Below are 20,340 nucleotides of genomic sequence, written 5' to 3'. Positions count from 1 at the left end.
TAATTAATTTTAATAAGTAAACTGTATTAATTAATAAATTAAAATAATTATATTATAAAAATATTATTGACATTTATTTTATGCATATGTTCTATCTATATAGTAAGTCTAATTTTTACTACTACATATAAATATTTTAGCAAAGCAAATTATTTATTTTTGAATTTTTTATGTAAAATCAGGTAATAATATTTTCAAAAATATATACCTGCTGTTTGATCTCATTTAATTTCAAGAGATTTATAATAAGTAAAAAAAAAATCAGTTAAGCCATTCTTTGAGAAAAATTATTTTTATAGGTGGTCTTAATTAACAAGAGATAATCTACGGAATATTTGTGTATTTAATTAAAAATATATCTATAGATTAATTTGTATAGTTAAATAGAGTATTTTTAATAATTGTTATTTAAAAGAATTTTATTTTTTGAATAAGGAGGAAATTAATTTAAAATTACAGGAGTAAATTAATAAGAAGCTAGTAGATATTGTTTGCAATAAATGTATACAAGATAAAAGAATAGTACTAGTCATTAATTTAGTTATTTACTCTTTGATGACGCTAATGCAATATATAAAGAGTAATTAAATTTTTTGGTTACAAATCTGAAAGTTGAGGAGAGGCAGGCTGTAAAGCATTAGTAGTATAAATAAATAATAAAAGAATAAGAAAATACCAACTGTTTTTTAGATTTTATTAATTATATTAAAGGATTTTTTTTAATAATTTTCAATAGTTATCAGCAGAGCTATTTCTCTCATATATAAATGTATCGCTTTTGTAATTTGTATTTATTGTGAATTCAGATGAATAATCATTAGTCTTCTCTTTTAGAGGTGCTTATATTTCCTCTATATATTCACTACTACTCTGACTATTGCTGATATTGCTTTATTCTTATTGATTAGTTTATTTATTCCAGATCTAGGATTTATTTTAAAAACCTCTAATTCCTTTGCAGATGTCTAGCGAAATTATACCATAAACTAAAACATTTAAAAATCCTTCTAGAGAAAAGAAAAATAAATTAATATGATTTAGCCATTCAATTTTTATATCAGCGAATATTTCAAATGTACGGCTTATAATTAACCAACTTTATGTCAAGCATAGTATGATAGGATATAGAATAAGTGTTTTTATTTCATTTACTTCAGAATTGTTTAGAGATGAAGATTTTTTTATAAAAGATAATATCCTAACTATAGTACAAATTTAATAAGTAATAGCAAAAATGTAAGGTGCATAAAATATAATTATTCTCAAAAGTAAACCCACTACGTCTTAAAGTCCATTTACTATTAAGTAGCATTAAACATTTTCAAAGGGAGCCAGATGGTCATATCTTCTCACAGTTATTGGAATTATAGCCATAATAAGAGGTAGCAATATATTAAGAGGGCCATAGTATTTGAGTGGATTCCTCATGGCTTCAGAGATATCCTCTTTTTTTATAATAGTCCTAACAAGAGATGAAGATATCGATATTACATAAAAAAATCCGCTATTAGTTGAAAAGCACATTAAAAAAGCTTAAATGTTGCAAAGATATGTATTTAAATACGCGTCTTCAGTAATTAAATCAAAGAATATAGCAGGGAATACAGCAAAAGACCATATAAAATTATTCAAGCATACCATAAAAACTAAATGAAAAGCAAACGTCCTAGGATAACTGCCAAAAATATAGACAAGAATCAAAAAAGTTGTAAATGTCAAAGACAGAAATGATCCAACTCCAAAAAGGATTTCTCCTGCGTCAACCATTTGATTAATAAGATAATTTGATATTAATGATTATAATAAATATGAAGTAGCTTGCTAATTGATTGAGATGTAATTCCTATGATATATTTTCTTAGTTGTTGGTTGAGAAAGAATTTAAAAGTTAGTAAAAGTAATATTATAAACAGCAGCAAGTGGTTGCTATTTATTTATTGTTGATTAAATGTTTGATTTTTTTCTATTAAACTGCAATTAATTTAATTCTTCTTAAATCTTAATTTTAATATAATTTTTTTTTCTTTATGTAATTTTAAAAGATTAAAAGTATTCAATTGATTGATTCATTCATTAGTACCAATTTCCGTATATTCACTTATGAAAAGTAAATAACCTACAAATGCAATCTAATTTTGTGTATCTTATGTTACCTTTCTAAGAAATTCACATACTAATTTTAACTAAACATACATTTATTTATTAAATTTGTTAAAAAATAAGAACGAAAATCTAATCTCTTTTTTATTCAATTTTTTTAAAATGAATATTTGCAAAAAATATTTTAAAACAGTTTTATAAATTAAATTATTAATTTTAATGTATTTGTTAGTATAAATAAACTTTTATTCACTCACTTAAAAATTCAATTAATTATTGATAAATTTATCTATGGAGCTAGCCTTTAGTGGAAATTCACTTGTTAATGTTAAAGAGATATTCATTTATGAAATTTATTAATAAAAATCAATGAAAAACTAAATATATATATTTGTTAATCATTTTTAAATAATTATTTGCAAAAAATATTTTTAAAATTTTTAATAAACTAAATTAAATTTTTTCAATAGATTTTATAGTATAAATACACTCTTATTAATCTATTTAAATATTTAATTTGATAAATGCAACCAAATTAAATTTCTTTGCTACCTTCATATGTAATTCACATTTTAGCTTTAAAGAAATATGAATTAATCAAACTATTTAAAAAAATATGAAAGAAGAATTAAATAAATTTTTTAATAGATTCAAATTTTATATAATTTATAAATAAATATTTACAAAAATATTACAAAATTGTATTATTGAAAAATTTATTAATATATTTAAATTTGAAATTTTAATTGTTGAAATTTATAAAAGATAAAATTTGGATGAATATTTATTATTTAAGTAAATTATACTTATTAACTATTTGATTTATTATTAAAAAAAGGAATGATGTGTTTGTTTCTGCTAACTAAAATTTCAAAAAAATCTAAAAACAGCTAGTTTTTTAGTTATATTAAATTGTTTGTTTGTTCTCCAAAACTTTCCGCCTTTTAATCTAAAATATAAAATAAAATTACGAAAATATTTTGATTGCAGCCTTATTAAATTTGATTAGAAAAAAATTGAATTGGGAATAATTAAAATAAAATAAGAAATAAAAGTCTTTTATCTCCAGTTTGTTTTTCTATAGATCCTTATTTTGATATATTTTTTAATAGTATTAAAAAATAAGAATTAAATATTTAATAAATAATAATCAAATAAGTATAAAATACGCAAAAATGGATAACTCAGATGATAACAGAGGATTTGATTAATATCTGATAAATTTGAAGTAATAAATTGAAAATGAAACATCAGATGAAAGAAGATAAGAACTAATATTAGACTATTTTTATTTGAGTGAAAATAAATAATATCTCTGCTAAGATAGTATCAAAAATGATATTGAAACTCCTCAAGCTAAATAGCAGTCTATTTGCTAATATAAAGACTTAATTGAAAATTAAAATATCTCTAAAAGTAATGATTAAAATAAACCTGTCTAATTTTCTGCATTTAAGCAATAGGATGATTAATACGATAACAAACCTCCTTATTATTAATATAATTCTAAATAAAAAGATCAAAATAGAAATAATCTGTAATAAAACAATACAAGCAAATGCTCAATCGAAAGCGAAATAACATCTAATATTTCTGATACAAATTAACAAAATATACGTTAATAACTTTAAATAGACTTGTAAAAAGAAAATGAAAATTTATTTCGTTTAGAAGAAAAAATAAAAAAAATAGACTAGAGTAATGCTACTTAATTAGTTGCTGATTTGTAGGATGAAATTGAATTAACTAAAGGAAAAATTATTAGTTTATAAGATCAAATTCAAAATTCTCCTAGTATTACCAAATAGCAAGCTTAAGACTAGAAAGACTAGAGCATTTAGCCAATCAAGACTTTTTAAATTTAGTATGAAGGAAATAAATAAGATTTTCTAAATAAGCCTGATAATATTTAAATGAGGAATGGAAATTAAAATAATTTTTTGTTATATCAGGCAGGTAATTTTGAAGATGAAAGCTAAATTCGATCTTAATCAGCAAGCTTTTATTAAAGGGAAAACGTTTAAGTTTTATAAAATGGTAATTCATATGAAGAAACTTAAACTTAAGGCATGGATCCAAATGAAGATATTTATATTGAGAAACGATCAAATTTAGAAGTAGAGCTGAAAAAAAAAATTGAAATATAAGAATCATTAATTATGAAAATAGATTAAATGTCTTTAGATGAAAAATAATCATCTGAAAAAAAAGAAAATTAAAAGTAAATTCAATAAATTGAATAAAAAATTGAGGAGATTTTGAATTAATTAGATATGTTGGGTGATAAGCTCTCTAAATTAAAGAACAAATAGCAAAACTAAAATTCTAATAGCAAAATTTCAATTGAGAGTTAATCTAAATACAATTAAAATATCAACTCCAAGAGAGGCATAAATTAGTTAGAAAACAATTTTGACATGACAAATGAAGTTAAAACTATATATTTTTTTGACAAAAATATTGCATAAGACACTCTATTTAACAAGCCTTACTTACCAGATCAAAACAGCTAAGGAATTACAATGAATAAAGAGTAAAAATTAAAATTTAATTTGAAAATTTAATAATTTTTTTCACTTAAATATGAGATTCGTCGAATTTCTATTTATTTTTAACCACTCAAATTGTTTATCTTTTAATTAAATATAATTTTTAATTCATTTAGAAAGTTAATTAAACAAGTTTTTCTTTAATTTTAAATAAAAAAAGATATTATTTTTAATTATTTCAAAACGTTTGTTATTATTTTCAACATTATTTTTTATTCATATTTTTTTATACTATAATTAGATAATAAAGAGCTGAAAGTTATTAACTTGATAGAGGTAATGGAAATAATAATAGTATCACCATCTACGCTGGTAAAAAAGATTTGTAATAAAAAGGATTCACAGAAGGTTGGTTTCATAAGTCTGGTTTTGGCTTTTTAAGATATGATTTATTCAATGAACCTTAATTATTTTCAAATATATTAAACCATAAGTATGATCAAGACAAAAAAATAAAAATAAGAGAAAAATATTTTTATGAATTTATTTATAAGTGTCTCATTAATATTAATGAAGAAATTTATGGTTTAGATATACTTACTATTCATGAAAAGTATTATTTTAAAAAATTTATTTCAGTTTTGAAAGAATATTTAAAATTAAGAAATATGCAAATCACCAAAATATATCAATAAGAAAGCTAAGATGAAAACATAAATAGCTTATTTATCACTTCTTCTAATGAAAATGAGGTATTAATAACAGAACTCTACTTAAGGAATGCAGAAACAGAATATAAGCTGATGGTAGATTACCAAGGTTTCTACTTGGGCAAGATCAGAGAATAATAAAGCTTGTAAGAAGGCCTTTTCCCTTAAAAGAAAGTCAGACTTTGCTTATTGCCCCTAAGAGAAATTAAATAAATTAACTTCTATGAATTTGAAGAACAGGATGTAAAATAATTATAAAATGGCTAAACCAAAATAAAATAATTTAGAAAGAGTATGTTTACTTGGCTTAGTAATGATAAATATTTCTCATAAAATATACAAACTTCTACTGAAGAATTAAACGGACAATAAGTAAGTCTTGTAAAATTTGTAGATTTAATAATCTAAGAATGTAATAAAGCATTAATAACAAAATACTATGATCTAGATAATTCAGAAAACATACTAGCTTCAAATGATTGCAATGATGATTAAGAGAAAAGAAAAGGAATAAATAATTTTAAAAAATATTATTTAATACATATTTTACTTTTCTTTAAAGTTCAAAAAGGTGAAATTCCTCCGTAGGTTGAATACATAATAAATGAATTATAATAAAAAGAAAATACTAATTAAGATGTAGCTTTGCATAATGATTACAGGTAGTAAATGTATCCAACATATTAGTAGTTAAATTAGAATCCATACAAAAGATTAAAACATAATAATTATAATATAAACAACAATTCCTTTAATAATCGTTAATATTACAATTAACCCTATAGCTAATAAAATAACATTCGCTAAAATTAATATAACAACAACCGATAATTTTAATATTAAAACTATTAACCTAATAGCTTTAACAGAAATTACTATAATGATTTCAACAATTTTTAATGATGATTAATTTTTAATTAAATGAATTTATTTATACAGTTTATTTCCACATTTAAAACATACAAAATTTTATAAATTCTTAAAAATTAGCATTTCTATTTTTTTAATAATTAATTTAAAAGATTCTTCAAATTTTAAGTAAAAAATTAAACTGATTTGTAAAATAAATTTTTATTTCTCTAACAATTCAAAACTCTTTCAATCAATTACGAGTAAAAACAGGTATTTTTTAATATTTGAATGAATGTCAAATTTCATAAAACAATATAGGCTCATAAAATCTCTCTTGACAGTAAAATCTGTTGTGCTCAAAATAAGTGATACATACAAAAAAGGTGTTGCTTGATATAATTTTTTTTTGGATAAAATGAAATATTATTAATAATTATTCAAAAATAAAATTTGAAAAAGACAGAAATAAATCGCGCTATCCTTGAATAATTCAAATTTTGTTAGAAAAAAACATATAAATTCATAATATTTATCTATTTTCGTTTTAATATTTGAGTCAATAAATTTAAGAATTTATTTTTTTATTATGAATGTGTTTAATAAAATTAGTGAATTCATCTATAAAATTTGAGATAAAAGAGTTTTATTTTTCTATATCTAGCTTTGTAAAGTAAATTCACTTTTATTTATAATTAATTATTTAAATTTAATTTCGCAAAATGTAAAATATCGAAGAAATAAAAAGTAAAATGCAATTCAAACTCTAATTACTTAATAATATCTAAAATTTGAGTAAAGAATAATTTGAATAAGAATTTTAAGAATACCAATAATTAAATTAAATTTTAGAAAAGCTAGAAAAAGAAAAGGTTTAATGTAATTAAAAAGAAATCAAAGAAATAAATTTGATTTCATTGACTGAAATTGAAAAATAAAAAAGTGATTAAATAAATGATTCTTTTTAATTTCAATAAAATCAAGATACTGATTTAAGAATTTCAAATAAGTAAACCTAAAATTAGATTAACTAGAAGTAATCATTATTTGCAGAAAAATTCCCAATCTTAGATTACTAAAACCAAAATAATTCACCCAAATTAAATGCTGAAATCTCAAAAAGAGATGATTTTTCTTAAAGTGCTTATTAATAAAAGTAAAATGAATAAATAGATTTGCAATCAAAGAGTATTTTTTAAGAACAAGCTTCTTTAAGCTTACTAAAAAAGAGAGATAATATAAAAGTCTTATATTGTGCAGATAGAGATTTAAATTTAAGCAATAATAGCTCCATATAAAAAAATAATTAAGATTAAAACATTTTATCAGAATAAATAAACTCAAACTAAGATTTAAGAAATTATAATAGGATACCTTTCTTATAAAATATGAACGTTTAATAACATTTTGATAGATAAGAACTTTAAAATCAATCAGTAAAAATTCAAAATTTGTATAATTAAAAGTAAAATAAAATTTATTTAAATTAAATTTTTTTTTTAAAATCTCTTTTAATATAAAAAGCTATTCAAATATAATGAAGAATAACTTTACATAAATTAAAAATTACGATTAAAGGGCATAACCATATATATTAAATGAAAAAAGAAGGTTTGATTATATGAGCAATAATTAATAATTATCTAATAACTAATTCTTTGAGGATCCCTCTAAAAAAAGATTTTGGAACAAAAATGAATTTTAAAATTAATAAACTTAAAAAAGGTAAACAAATTAATTTAACTAATTTTGTTAATTTAAATCAAGTAATTTTTATTTTATTAGTTTAATTAAAAAAAATTTATTTTAATAATTATAAATAAGATAACAAGTTACAGTTTTCTATGATAGAGACAGTAATTATAATATATTTGATAATCATTCAATTTAAAAAAATGTTGATGATTAATAGAAATTCCCTAATAGTTAAAGTGAAAAAAAACAACAAGAAAATGATAGCATTTAAGAAATCAAATAATAAATTGAGGGTAATTTGAATCAACAAATTGATAATTCACTCTAAAATAATATTAAGCATTAAGGGGAAATTAAAAATTTAGAGAATGTTGAGTAATTAATTATTTTATTAAAGTTATTTATTATATAAAAAATAAATACTTAACTATCAAAAAGTAATCAAGAAATTTAAGAAGACAATTAGAATGTAATCAAGCTTACCAGAAACTCTAACGATTTGACTATCGTAATAAATCAGTAAAGTGAGTAGTTGAAAAAAAAAGGATTTGTGAAAGACAATTCGTGTTAAATTTAGTATCTTAAATATTTACTTGATCCTAGAGCTGAGATAAAATATGATGCTTTTTTTGAAGAAAACTATGAAATAAAAATGAAAAAAGAAAAAGGGTAATCAATTCATACGTATGTTGCAGATTTATTCAGAAACAATCATAATATGTTAAAGTTTTGCAACAGCTTGAGTTAAAACTAAAAATAATTTCTTCAACATTATGTTTAAGTTATTAAAGACTATATTTCTATTAGAGATATGAAAGTAACAGGAATTGAGGGTGAGTTTAAAAGCGAAGGAGAGACAAAAAGATACGACTTATTGGCTGAAAATGAAAAAGAAGCTTTGATTTTTGATTGGAAATTCAGTAATTAAGATGCTTACTATAAGATTTTAGTTGACTATCAAGAGCATTTTCTGAATTAGGTGAAAGTTTTGCAGTAGATTTACACAAATAAGATAGTGAGGATTTGTATCTTACCTCTCCAAGAAATAAAACAAATTAAGTTTGTAGAGTTTGAGTACTAAGATATCTAGAATATTTAAATTAATCAAGCAAAAGATCCTATATTCTAAAAGAGCATGCTTAAAATATTCCTAAAAAATTTAAAGGATGAGCCAAAATTAAAAGACGAATATTCATATAATGCATAAGGGTAAGCTATAACTGTATAATAGCAAGTAGACAAGATAATACAAGATGTAGATATTAAATAAATAGAATATTACATAGATCTTAACAACTCCGATGAGCTCCTTTTCAAATAAGATTCTCAAAATTCTTTTAAAAAAATATCTAACAAAAAGTAATTTAATTAGTTTTATTACATACACTTGCTTCTATGCTAAAAGCTCAGCTAAAACAATAACCTCTAACTAAATGAATAAATATTGGATTCAATTTAAAAAACTATGAAAAACACAAATTAAATTATATAAAAAAATAATTTAAATGAGGAAACTATATCTAATCATTTATAATAATAGTAATAATAACAATAATAATAGCATCCGTAACCTTTATAATAGTCTCCTTAATCTTTTAAATCATTATCTAATTCAGTATAACCATCTCCAGAATCTAATTAATGGTCTCCTTAATCTTTTTAGTAGCGTTAACATCCTTTGCAGTTGAGCTCACCACCTTTTTAATAATACACTTAAGCTTTTGAATAATAGCCACATCAATACTAATAAAATCCTGCTTTATATAACCAATATTAATAATTTCAAAATCCTGATTTTGATTACGCATAGCATTTATAGTATGGCTCAAATTAGTTTTATCCGTATAAATAATATGGAAATTACCAAAGGTAATATAGCTACGGTAATTAACATTTTTATGATAAATATTGATTGAATCATAGTAAATTAATAAACTGTAAATATTATAAATAGATGAGTATATGTATATTTTAATAGTTTATTTTTTAATTAAATAAATGTAATATTAATTATTTACGATTTACTGAAATAATAGAAATAAATTAATTAACTAACTAAATTTGTCTCATTTAGATATTAAAAATGATTAAAGATTATTTTAAGGATAAATAAATTATGTACTTTTTATGCTTGTTTTTATACTTTATGTAATATTTATTATAAATAAATAAAAGAAAAAGTAAGAATATTTTAATTACCTAATATACTGCAATTCCTTCCTTGATTAGCGCCTTTAAAAAATAAAGATAGTATCTACAAAAATTAAGAATTAAGACCTCAATTTTCATCTCTAATAAAGATTGTAGTCAAGTCGATGATAATCAAGGAATTACATCAAATGGAGTTTTAGAATATTCTTTACAAAAAATAAAATAAATAACATATTTTAAATAAAATCTATCAATCTTTTTGTTGATTACTCATCAGAAAAAAACATCTGAGAAATAATCAATATCAATATATGACGATTTAAACTTAAATTTTTGTTAAATTAAATTCATTAATAAATATTTGAGAGCAAAGTTTCCTATTTTTCTTTCTTGAAAAAGAAAATTTAATTAGGATTATTTTTGTATCTATAAATTTTTAGTTCCTTATTATCAAAATAAATGTGTATCCTTATGCATTGTCTTAATTATTAAATCAATATCAATAATAAATTTTCATTTTTTAAAAACTCAAATTTCAATTTGAAACTAATAAATAATAAAAAATATAAAATAATTTTTATATTTAAATTTAAAAATTTTAATCTTTAAATTTTAAGATAAGATAAAATTTTAATTGATGTTTATTATTTAAGTAAATTCTACTCATCAACTATTTAATTGTTGTTTATAAAAAGGAGTGATGCGCTTTTTTCTGCTATCTATAATTTCAAAAATATCTAAAAACAGCTAAGATTAATTAAACTATTAGTCCTACAAATATTTCCGCCTTTTATCATAAAAAACAAAATAAAATTTGGAAAATATTTAAATTACACTCTAAGTATATTTGGTTAGTAAAAAATTGAATGGAGAATAATTTAAATAAAGAAAAAAAGTTTTTATCTTAAATTTGTTTTGGTATTGATTCTAATTTTTATATCTTTAATGATATTAAAAAATAAGAATTAAATAAAAAAATAATCATAATATATATAAAAAAATATTCAATAATGGATTGCTCAGATAAAAATTTAGAGGTGGATAAATATTTGGAAGATTTAAGCAATTAAATTGAAATTTCATCAGATGAAAGAAAGGTCTAACCCCTATTAGAGCTTATTAATTAAGCTGAACTTAAGTAAAAGGATGATAATGATTCCTATAAGAATAAACTTCCTTATCCTTAATATGATTGCAAATAAAAAGACCAAAATATAAGTAATATGTAATAAAATAATGCAAGCATATGCTCAATCGATAGCGAAATAAAATCTTTGATTTCTGATACAAATTAAGAAAACGTTTGTTAATAATTTTAAAAAAACTTATTAATAGAATAAGAAAATGTATCTAGTTTAGAAGAAGAAGATTTAAAAAAAATAGACAAAATTAATTCTACTTCACTCACAAACATGTAGAACGAAATTAAATTAACTAGTGTAAAAAATATAAGATTAAATGATCAAATTGAAGATGTTCCTTAAATTATCAATTAGCAAACATAAAATTAGAACATTTAGCCATAAAAATCTGCTTAAATTTAAGAAGAAGAAGAAAATAAATAAGATTTTCTTGATAAGTCTAATGATATTTAAATGAATAAGGAAATTCAAAACATTATTTTGCTAAACCAGACAAATAACTTTCAAGATGAAAGCAAAATGCAATCTTAATCACCAAGCTTTTATTAAAGAGAAAATGATTAAGTTTAATAAAATGAAAATTCTAATGAAGTAACTTAAACTTAAGGCATGGATCCAAAAGAAGCTCTTGAATTAATTTAGAGTAAACTATCCTATTTATAAGTAGAACTAAGTAAAAAATTTAATATAAATGAATCATTAATAAAAAAAATATAAAAAATGTATATTGATGGTAGTTTGTCTATGAATGAAATTTAAAAGTAAATTAATTAAATTGAATTAAGAGTTTTTGAGATTTTCAATGAATTCGATAAGTTAGATGAGAAGTTCACTGAATTGAGCAAATAATAAAATTAAAATTCTAATAGCAAACTTTAAATTGAGAGTTAAAGCAAATACAATTAAAATATCAACTCAAAGAGAGACATAAGCTAGTTAGAAAACAATTTTGACATTTAAAATGAAGATAATACTACATAGTCTTTTAACAACAATATTTAAAAAGTCATTCCATCTCACAAAGATATTTTAAACGAGCTTAACTTACCAGATTAAAACAGCTAAGGAGTTATTATGCACAATAAGTAAAAATTAAAATTTTATTTGAAAATCTAATAAATTTTTTCTCCAAAATATGAAATTCATTTACTTTTTATTTATCAAACTAATTCATACTTATTTATTTTTCAACTATAAACTAGATAATAAATAGCTGAAAGCTATTACCTTGACCTTGAAAAATAAACACATTCTAATAATGAAAATAATAATTGTATCACCATCTATGATAGTAAAAGAGAACTTGTAAAAAATAAATTCATAGAATATAGGTCTCAAGATCTTTGTTTATGCTATTTATCATATAACTTAGATAGTGAATCTGACTTAAAGATATATAGTTCAGATTTATATAATATTTAAAAAAAATAAAAATGTGCTTATTAATTTCTTTTTTAATGTATCATAAATGAAGATATGTATGATTCAAAAGAATTTTCTCAGAAAGAAAATAATTATTTGAAAAAATTTGCTTCAGTTTTAAAAGAATATTTGCTTTTAAGAAATATGCAAATCACCAAAATATATCTTTAATAAAGTATAGATGAAAATATAAATAGCTTATTTGTGACTTCTTCTAATGAAAATGAAGTATTAATAACTGAACTTTACTTAAGGGATGCAGAAGCACAATATAAGCTACTGGTAGATTACCAAGGTTTCTACTTAGGCAAGATCAGAGAATAATAAAGCTTGTAAGAAGGACTTTCCTCTTAAAAGAAAGTCAGGCTTTGCTTATTGCCCCTAAGAAAAATTAGATTCTATGAATTTGAAGAGCAACATATAAAATAATTATAAAAAGATTAAACCAAAGATCTAATATTTAGACGCAGTATGCTTAAATGGTTTAGTAATAATAATAAATTCTTTTAAATTGTAAATAATCTAACTGAAGGATTTAATGGAAAATAAATAAATCTTAAAAAATTTGTAGATTCAATAATCGAAGAATGCGATTAAAAATATATTAAAAAATACTATCTCCTTGATAATTCAGAAAACATATTAGCTTCAAATGATTGTATAGATGCTGAAGCTATATAAAAAGGAATAGATAATTTCAAAAAATACTATTTTATACATATTTTACTTTGTAAGAAACTTTAAGAATCTGATATCCCTCCTTAAGTTTAATAAATAGTAAATGAATTAGAATAAGTAGAAAATATTAATTTTAATAAAATTTCACAAAATAATAACTAGCATTAAACACATCCAATTGACCTGTTAAACTAGGAGCCATCCAAAAAATTTAAATCTAATAATTATAATTGACAAATAAAAATGACTAATATTATATAAACTATAATCGATATAACAATTAACCATAAAGTTAATAAAACAACATTTCTAATTGTTAATACAACAATAATCCCTCCCTTACATTAATAAAACAATTATTAAAATAATTATAACATAAATTGCAATAAGGATTTCAACAACTTTTTCTGATGATATATTTTAAATATTATTTATGAATTTAATTTATTAAGTTTATTTTTCAGCACAAATTAAATACAAATATTTATAAATTCTTAAAATTTAATATTTCTATTTATTTATAATTAATATAAATGATTCTAAGTATATAACTTACACCAATTTGTAAAAGAAATTTTTATTTCTATAATAAATTAAAACTTTTTCAAAAGTAGAAATAAAAGAATTAAAAACATAAATGTGATATTAAACTCTTGATCAAAATAAATACACACACACACAAACAAAAATGTAAGAATTTAATCTTTCGATAAAAATTTATGTATAAAATGAAATATTAATATTAATTATCAAAAATAAAAGAAGACAAAAACAAAAATGAATGACGCTATCCTAAATAATTTTAAATCTTCTTAGAAAAAACAAAATAATTAGTTGTATTTATATTAATTTTAATTTTCAAGTCAGATTTTATTTATTATGAATGAATGTTTTTAATTATATTTGTGAATTTATCAATCAAATTTGAAATTAAAGATTTTTATTTTTTAAAATTGAGCTTTGTAAATAAATTTACTTTATTTTATAATTAAATATTTAAATTTAATTTCTCAAAACGTAAAATATATATTGAAGAAATAAAAATTAAAATACAAATCAAACTCTAATTGCTAGATAATTAATATCTTAAATTTGAGCGAAGAATAATTTGAATAAGAATTTTAAGAATGCCAATAACTAAATTAAATTTTATAAAGGCTAGAAAAATTAAAGGTTTAATATAATTCAATAGAAACAAATAAAATAAATTTTTCATTAAGTAAAAACGATAAATAAAAATGTTATTAATAAAATAAGTAATTCTTTTTAATTTCAATAAAATTATGATGGTGATTTAAGTATTTATAATAAGCAAGCCTAAAATTAGATTAACTAGAAGTAATAATTAATTGCAGAGAAATTCCCAATCTCAGATTACTAAAATCAAACCAATTACCTAAATTAAATATAAAAATCTCAAAAAGTGATGATTTTTCTAAAAGAATTTATGAAAAGTAAAATGAATAAATAAATTTGCAGTCAAAGAGAATTTTTTAAGAACAAGCTCCTTTAAGCTTACAAAAAGAAAGAGAATATAAAAATCTTATTATACAGATAGATATTTAAATTTATGCAATAATAACTCAAAGTAAAAAAAAATATAAATTGAGAAAATATCAAAATAAATAAAATTAAAATTGTAGTTTTTTATTAGTTCGTTATAAAATGATTGTTTGATTTGTCTACTTCATTTATATAATATAAGTGTAACTTTTTAAATATTTAAAATATTAATTGATTATTTTGTTCATTATTTCAAGGAAAATGTTTTAGACTTTTTTTGAAAATCACTAATTGTTTTTTTTTGGCTGTTCAAAAATAAAAAATAAATTATTAAATAAATAAATTTTTATTAACATTTACCAGACATATTTTCAAATTAAATATTTGATTTGTTTTTATTAATAAATTTTTTTTTTGCGGAATTAAATAATTTGATTTAGTTATAATAAGTAATGAAAGCAGCTTTTTTTTAATATTTGAACAACAAAATCGGATAGTATTTATATGGGTTCAATGATTAATAGTTAAATTTAGGGATAATGCAAGGAAAATTTGAGCTAAGGTAGCTAACTCTAAAGCCAATTGAGATCAATAAGCTGATTAAAAGCGAATTAAATATTCCATTTTAGATGAAGGCGGGATTGATATCAAAAATTTCAGTAGAATATGGCTCAATTTTGCAAATATCAAATGTGAAAGTTCAAGTTGATGAGCTGATGATTGTACTAAAGCCTTCTTATAATTCAATAAAATCAGGAGCTGTAAATTATGTTTTAGAATTCAATTATTATAAACATGTTTTTTAGGATTATTATGAATCTGATGAGCTGATGGATAAACTTTCTTAAAACTATACTAAGCATGAAATAGCTTTAAAGGCAAGTGAAAAAAGTATTTTCAAGACATTCAACCTCTAAAAATTTATAAGCTAGATACAAGTAAAATTATTTGAATGTTAAAAGAGCTGGATAAGATAAAAATAAGGTTATTTAATTTGGAATAGGAAGGGTTGAAAAAGCTTGGTGGAAACAGCAGTAAGATATCAAATAATTATGATTTTGTAGATGAAAAAAAATAAAACTCAAAGCAAGATGATAAAGGAATTTTTGAAAAAGCGATAGAAGAAAAACTAAAAGAAATGCTAGAGAAATTAAAAGTAAATTAAATGCTTTATTTAAAATTTATCATGAAATTTTCAAAAATTTGTAATAGATTTCAATAAATAAAATTCACATTAGACTTGAAGATGATGATATTTCTTATTAAAATCCTATATCTATTGGTTTACTTATTGAAAATTTATTGCTGTTACCTTAAAAAAGTGAAGTTTTATCTGTAATTAGTACTAAAGCAATTGATTTAAATGCTGATCAAATTTAGTAAAATAGGGAATCCATTAAGTGGCTAAAATTTCTTTAGATAACAAATTTGACAGTCTATTTAAAGAATAAATCAGAACAAGCTATACCAGATAGTTTGCTTAGAGAAGTTGCTTATTAAAATATGGGGATTTTAGAAGCAATTAAATTTGATGATTTAAGGAATTTTTTGATCAAGTAGTTCTTTTAATCTAGCGATGATTTGCACATTTTCAAAATACTTAAAATAAATTTAATAAAGTGTAATTATGTTCATACGACTTCTCCTAAATAATAAAATAACTCGCACATAACTACAAATGTTTAAATGAATTCAGTAAACATGCTTTCTTCACAAAGTCATTTGTAATTTATCAACTCTTAAATTGCAAACATGCAGAATAACTATTTGATCTAAATGAGTATAACTTAGCCAGAAATTACCATAAATAAAGAATATTTTATCACCTTAAAAGAAATAACTGAATTTTTGAAAAATTAAACTTACTGGCCTTACCTTCAAAGATTCAAACCGAAGCTACGTCCTATAGTCTAACAATTCAATAACTAAATAACAGAGGTGCAAAAAAAAGTTAATCAGCAAATCATTAGAGACTGGTTTAGAGTAGTTATTTGGAAACTTAGGTTATAAAAGTCACAATAAGAGTAATATCCAGATGTTTATAAAAAATATTAACTAACAAGTATATTATATAGTCTTTAGAATCCTTAATTAATGTAAAATTAATTTTATGATTGAAAAAATTACTATTAATTTTTTTTTCAACTTATGAAGCAACTAAAAGCTTAACATGGCAAATTAATAGCAAATGCTGACAATTTTTAATGAAATTTTAAATAAAGAGCTGAATGAGGAAATTGAGATGATTTAAAATATGAAAGAGGCAGAAAAAAGGAGTCTGCAGCTTTTAGAAGAACTGAAAGAATCATCATTTACTATTATTTTTAAAATTAACAAATTTGAGCTTTATTTTATTGAAAAAAATAATAGATTTTTCACATTTTTTTTTAATTTGTTATACTGTGAATTTTCAAATAAATACAATGAGTATATATTTTTTTTTGATTTGAGCCCTATTTGTGTATACCTTCATGGTTGTGAGAAAGTAGTTAAAGCCAACAGTGATAAGAAGGTTAAATAAGATACTTAATAAGAGAGTTTGTTTTTAGGAGTTGCTCCTTTTCAACCAAGAAGCATTTATGATAAAAAACTAGCAAGCGATAAAAACAATTATAGCTTGCAATATTAATAGGCTGATTTAGCATAGAAAAAGCAGAGCTCAAGAAAGATTTTCGATAATAATAATAATAAATAGTAAATATTTACATCATTAGATGGAGTACCTACTATCCCAGTGAGCAGTAGCTTATAAAATAGCTAACACTTTTTTTCTCAACAAGCAACAAGAAGATCGAATAATGACGTTGTTTAATTTGATTCGCTTTCAGAACATTATGCAAAGCAAGCTAAAAATTAAGATATTGATGAATTTGTAATAAAAGAAGATTCTAAATATAGTAATTCATAATATAATAATTCAAGCATGCATTCCTCTTCTTCTCCCAAGTCGAAGAAAAGAAAACAAATATTTGAATAAGATTTTGAAATTTAAGAAGAATTTTTTGATAGCAAATCCCACAAAGAAAACAAAGAGAAAAAGAAAGTTGATTTAAATGAAATGATTATGAAAGCAAAGGACAGAAGAGACTTGATTGAAACTAAAACAAATTTCTTAATAAAATTCTAAACAAACACTTCAAAAAATTAAGTTAATCTAAACGTTTAACTTTCTGAAATTCACATAAATTAAGATACAAGGGATATCAAAGAAATATTAAATTACTTCAAAGGTTTCCCAGTAAGAGACTTTCTTAATTGTATAGCTGAATGCTTTTCTAAAAGAGACTACCAAAAAGTTACAAGCATAGTCAAAAAAGCTAATTTCCTTAAATATAAAAATGGTTCATACAAGATTAATTCATCACTTTAAATTCAATCTCTCTTGAGACCTTTAGCAAATTCAAAAAATAGAGCTAAGTAAGCAGAAAATTAATCTAAAATCAATGTCAAAGAAAATTTTGATATAGAAAAGAACTAAAAAGATGGTCTTTATTTGTTTGAAGATGACGATGATGATTTAATTTATACTAATTTAAACTAAAATGAGAACACAGATACAAAACAATATTTTACTAACATCCATTCCTAAAATACAGATTAAGATTATATTGATTTGGAAGATATAAAAAATCTACCTAACTTTCCAAAAGAATACTAATCCTTGTTTTCAAATAATCTTCCCAGCAGGTTAGAAGCAATATAGGAAGATCCTATGGAAATGATATAGACTACATATAAATCAAATACAAAGTAGTTGAACCTTTAAAGTATTTTATATTAAATTTCCTTTTTTCAAAATTAACTTATCAAATAAAATCAAATTAATTTGAAATATTTTAATAAAAATTAATTAAAAAATAAATAAACAAAAAAAACAATTAATTAAATAAATAAATAGAAGAAGATGGCGAATTTTCTAAAATTTTACAAGGCAGAGAAAGCAAGGTGAATACAAGGCTCAGTTTATTAAGATCTCAAATTTAGTTGTATTAAATTTTCAACTATTACTTGTATAAAAAGATAGTAGGACAGAAGAAGAAAAAAATGAATTAAAAAGAAAAAAAAATAGAATTTTTAGATTTACTTGATGAATACATAGATACAAAATAATTTAATGTCTGTATTTCTATTGGTTTGATAAATATTGATGCAAAAGATCATTTTTCTTCAGATGAAAATGAAAGTATTATCAGCATACAAATTCCTCCAGGATAAATAATTATTAATTTCAATTCTAATCTAAGCAATAAACATACCGTCAGCTTTTATCACTTTAAAATGTCTACGACTTCTAAATTTAAAGCAATAAAATATATGATAAACGTAACTTATTAAGATACATTTTTTATAAATTACTTTGAATCAACTTAATTTATTTTAAAAAAAAGAGAATCAAAAAAATGGTTGATCTCTCAGAGATGTTCTAAAAAGAAGAGGATGAAGACTATGAAATAGATTTTTGACTGTTATAGCTTGACTATTAAATTATTTAACTTTTGCATATTTTAACATAATTATTATTTTACTATAGTATTATTTCAAAAAAAAAAAAACTTGATACTTTTATTTTTAAATCTTACTTTACTTTTCTTTATCTTTAGTTATTCTTTACAGCATAATGTTATTATCAAGAATAATTTGTAACCTTTGGCAATATTTGGCTACTTTTGATATTATTTTTATCAATTTAAATTATGGATCTTAATTAATTTCATATTTAATTTTAAATATAATTTAAAAATAATTTAAAAAATAATTCTAAAATGATATTATAATTCAAATAATCATTATAAACTTTGATTTTCTTAGTGATTCAACTTTATTATTATTGAAAAGTTATTAAATATGGTTCTTAAAATAATATTTACTATTTTTAATATCTAAATATTACAAATAATAAATTAAAACAACCATGATCATTTAAATTAAATTTGAAATCAACCTTTCTTCTTCAAGTGATTTAAATATTTAGAAATACGATTAATTATATTAAAATATTAAGAAATTCCATAAATGTTCTTTTATTCTAGATTTTAATTTATTATTGATGCTATTGTTTATAAATTATTTAACAATTCTCAATATTGCTTTAATTATTTTAGGATTATTAGTAGAATTTAATTTGCTATTCTTTATCTTTAAAAAGTTTAACATGTCTAAATGATGATAGCCATGTAATTTTTAATATTATTAAGTTTAAGCAAAATTAGGATTTTTAATTAATTTTGTCAAGGAATAATTGCATCAAGTAAATTAAGCAAGTAATGGAATAGGAAAAAAACTATCTATTCTAATTATTTATTTTGAGATTATGAAATGTAATAAAAAAAAGTAATCTTTAAATTACGAAAGATTATTTTTGGTATTTACTTAATTCTACCTAGAAAGAAAGTGATAGAGAGAGACTTTTAATAATGGTCGAATAACCAAAATTATTAAATTATTTACTAATAACATACTTAATTAATATAGTTTTTTTGTCAAAAAAATTAGACTTTTGCTATATTAAAATTTATCAAAAATAATAAAATTCATAATAATTTGTATCTCAAAAGAAGTAATCAAATTAAAAGATAAGAATACAGTCTAAAGCATTAAAAA

At 21.1% G+C, this 20,340-nt stretch overlaps 5 protein-coding genes across 5 annotated transcripts; 4 read left to right on the top strand and 1 right to left on the bottom strand. All coding sequences in view use genetic code 6, as the record gives it.

Annotated features, from left to right (window-relative positions):
* Positions 1-729: 729 nt before the first annotated feature.
* On the bottom strand, positions 730-1,767 carry TTHERM_00079150 (transmembrane protein, putative; the record flags this gene model as incomplete). The annotated part of the gene is made up of 1 exon (XM_001015756.1): positions 730-1,767. One exon carries the CDS (start codon positions 1,765-1,767, stop codon positions 730-732), a length of 1,038 nt encoding a protein of 345 aa, XP_001015756.1.
* A 1,463-nt stretch (positions 1,768-3,230) lies between these two features.
* TTHERM_00079140 (hypothetical protein) lies at positions 3,231-6,202 on the top strand (the record flags this gene model as incomplete). The annotated part of the gene is made up of 2 exons (XM_001015755.2): positions 3,231-4,633; positions 4,891-6,202. The coding sequence occupies exons 1-2, from the start codon at positions 3,276-3,278 to the stop codon at positions 6,200-6,202; spliced, it is 2,670 nt and encodes an 889-aa protein (XP_001015755.2). The 5' UTR covers positions 3,231-3,275.
* Positions 6,203-6,870: 668 nt separating this feature from the next.
* Positions 6,871-9,755, top strand: TTHERM_00079130 (hypothetical protein; the record flags this gene model as incomplete). Its single annotated transcript, XM_001015754.2, has 4 exons — positions 6,871-7,613; positions 7,673-7,873; positions 7,973-8,218; positions 8,282-9,755. 4 exons carry the CDS (start codon positions 6,871-6,873, stop codon positions 9,753-9,755), a joined length of 2,664 nt encoding a protein of 887 aa, XP_001015754.2.
* A 1,249-nt stretch (positions 9,756-11,004) lies between these two features.
* Positions 11,005-13,470, top strand: TTHERM_00079120 (hypothetical protein; the record flags this gene model as incomplete). Its single annotated transcript, XM_001015753.1, has 2 exons — positions 11,005-12,221; positions 12,339-13,470. 2 exons carry the CDS (start codon positions 11,005-11,007, stop codon positions 13,468-13,470), a joined length of 2,349 nt encoding a protein of 782 aa, XP_001015753.1.
* Positions 13,471-15,113: 1,643 nt separating this feature from the next.
* Positions 15,114-19,450, top strand: TTHERM_00079110 (amine-terminal region of chorein, A TM vesicle-mediated sorter). The gene is made up of 8 exons (XM_001015752.2): positions 15,114-15,500; positions 15,546-15,677; positions 15,743-15,895; positions 15,952-16,835; positions 16,894-18,156; positions 18,207-18,506; positions 18,638-19,062; positions 19,128-19,450. The coding sequence occupies exons 1-6, from the start codon at positions 15,192-15,194 to the stop codon at positions 18,238-18,240; spliced, it is 2,775 nt and encodes a 924-aa protein (XP_001015752.2). The 5' UTR covers positions 15,114-15,191; the 3' UTR covers positions 18,241-18,506; positions 18,638-19,062; positions 19,128-19,450.
* The last annotated feature ends 890 nt before the right edge of the window (positions 19,451-20,340 follow it).

Source organism: Tetrahymena thermophila (assembly GCF_000189635.1).
Source record: "Tetrahymena thermophila SB210 genomic scaffold scf_8254650, whole genome shotgun sequence".
NCBI lineage: Eukaryota > Ciliophora > Oligohymenophorea > Hymenostomatida > Tetrahymenidae > Tetrahymena > Tetrahymena thermophila.
Note: the sequence above shows the minus strand (reverse complement) of the source record. Positions and strands in the feature narration are given on the sequence as shown.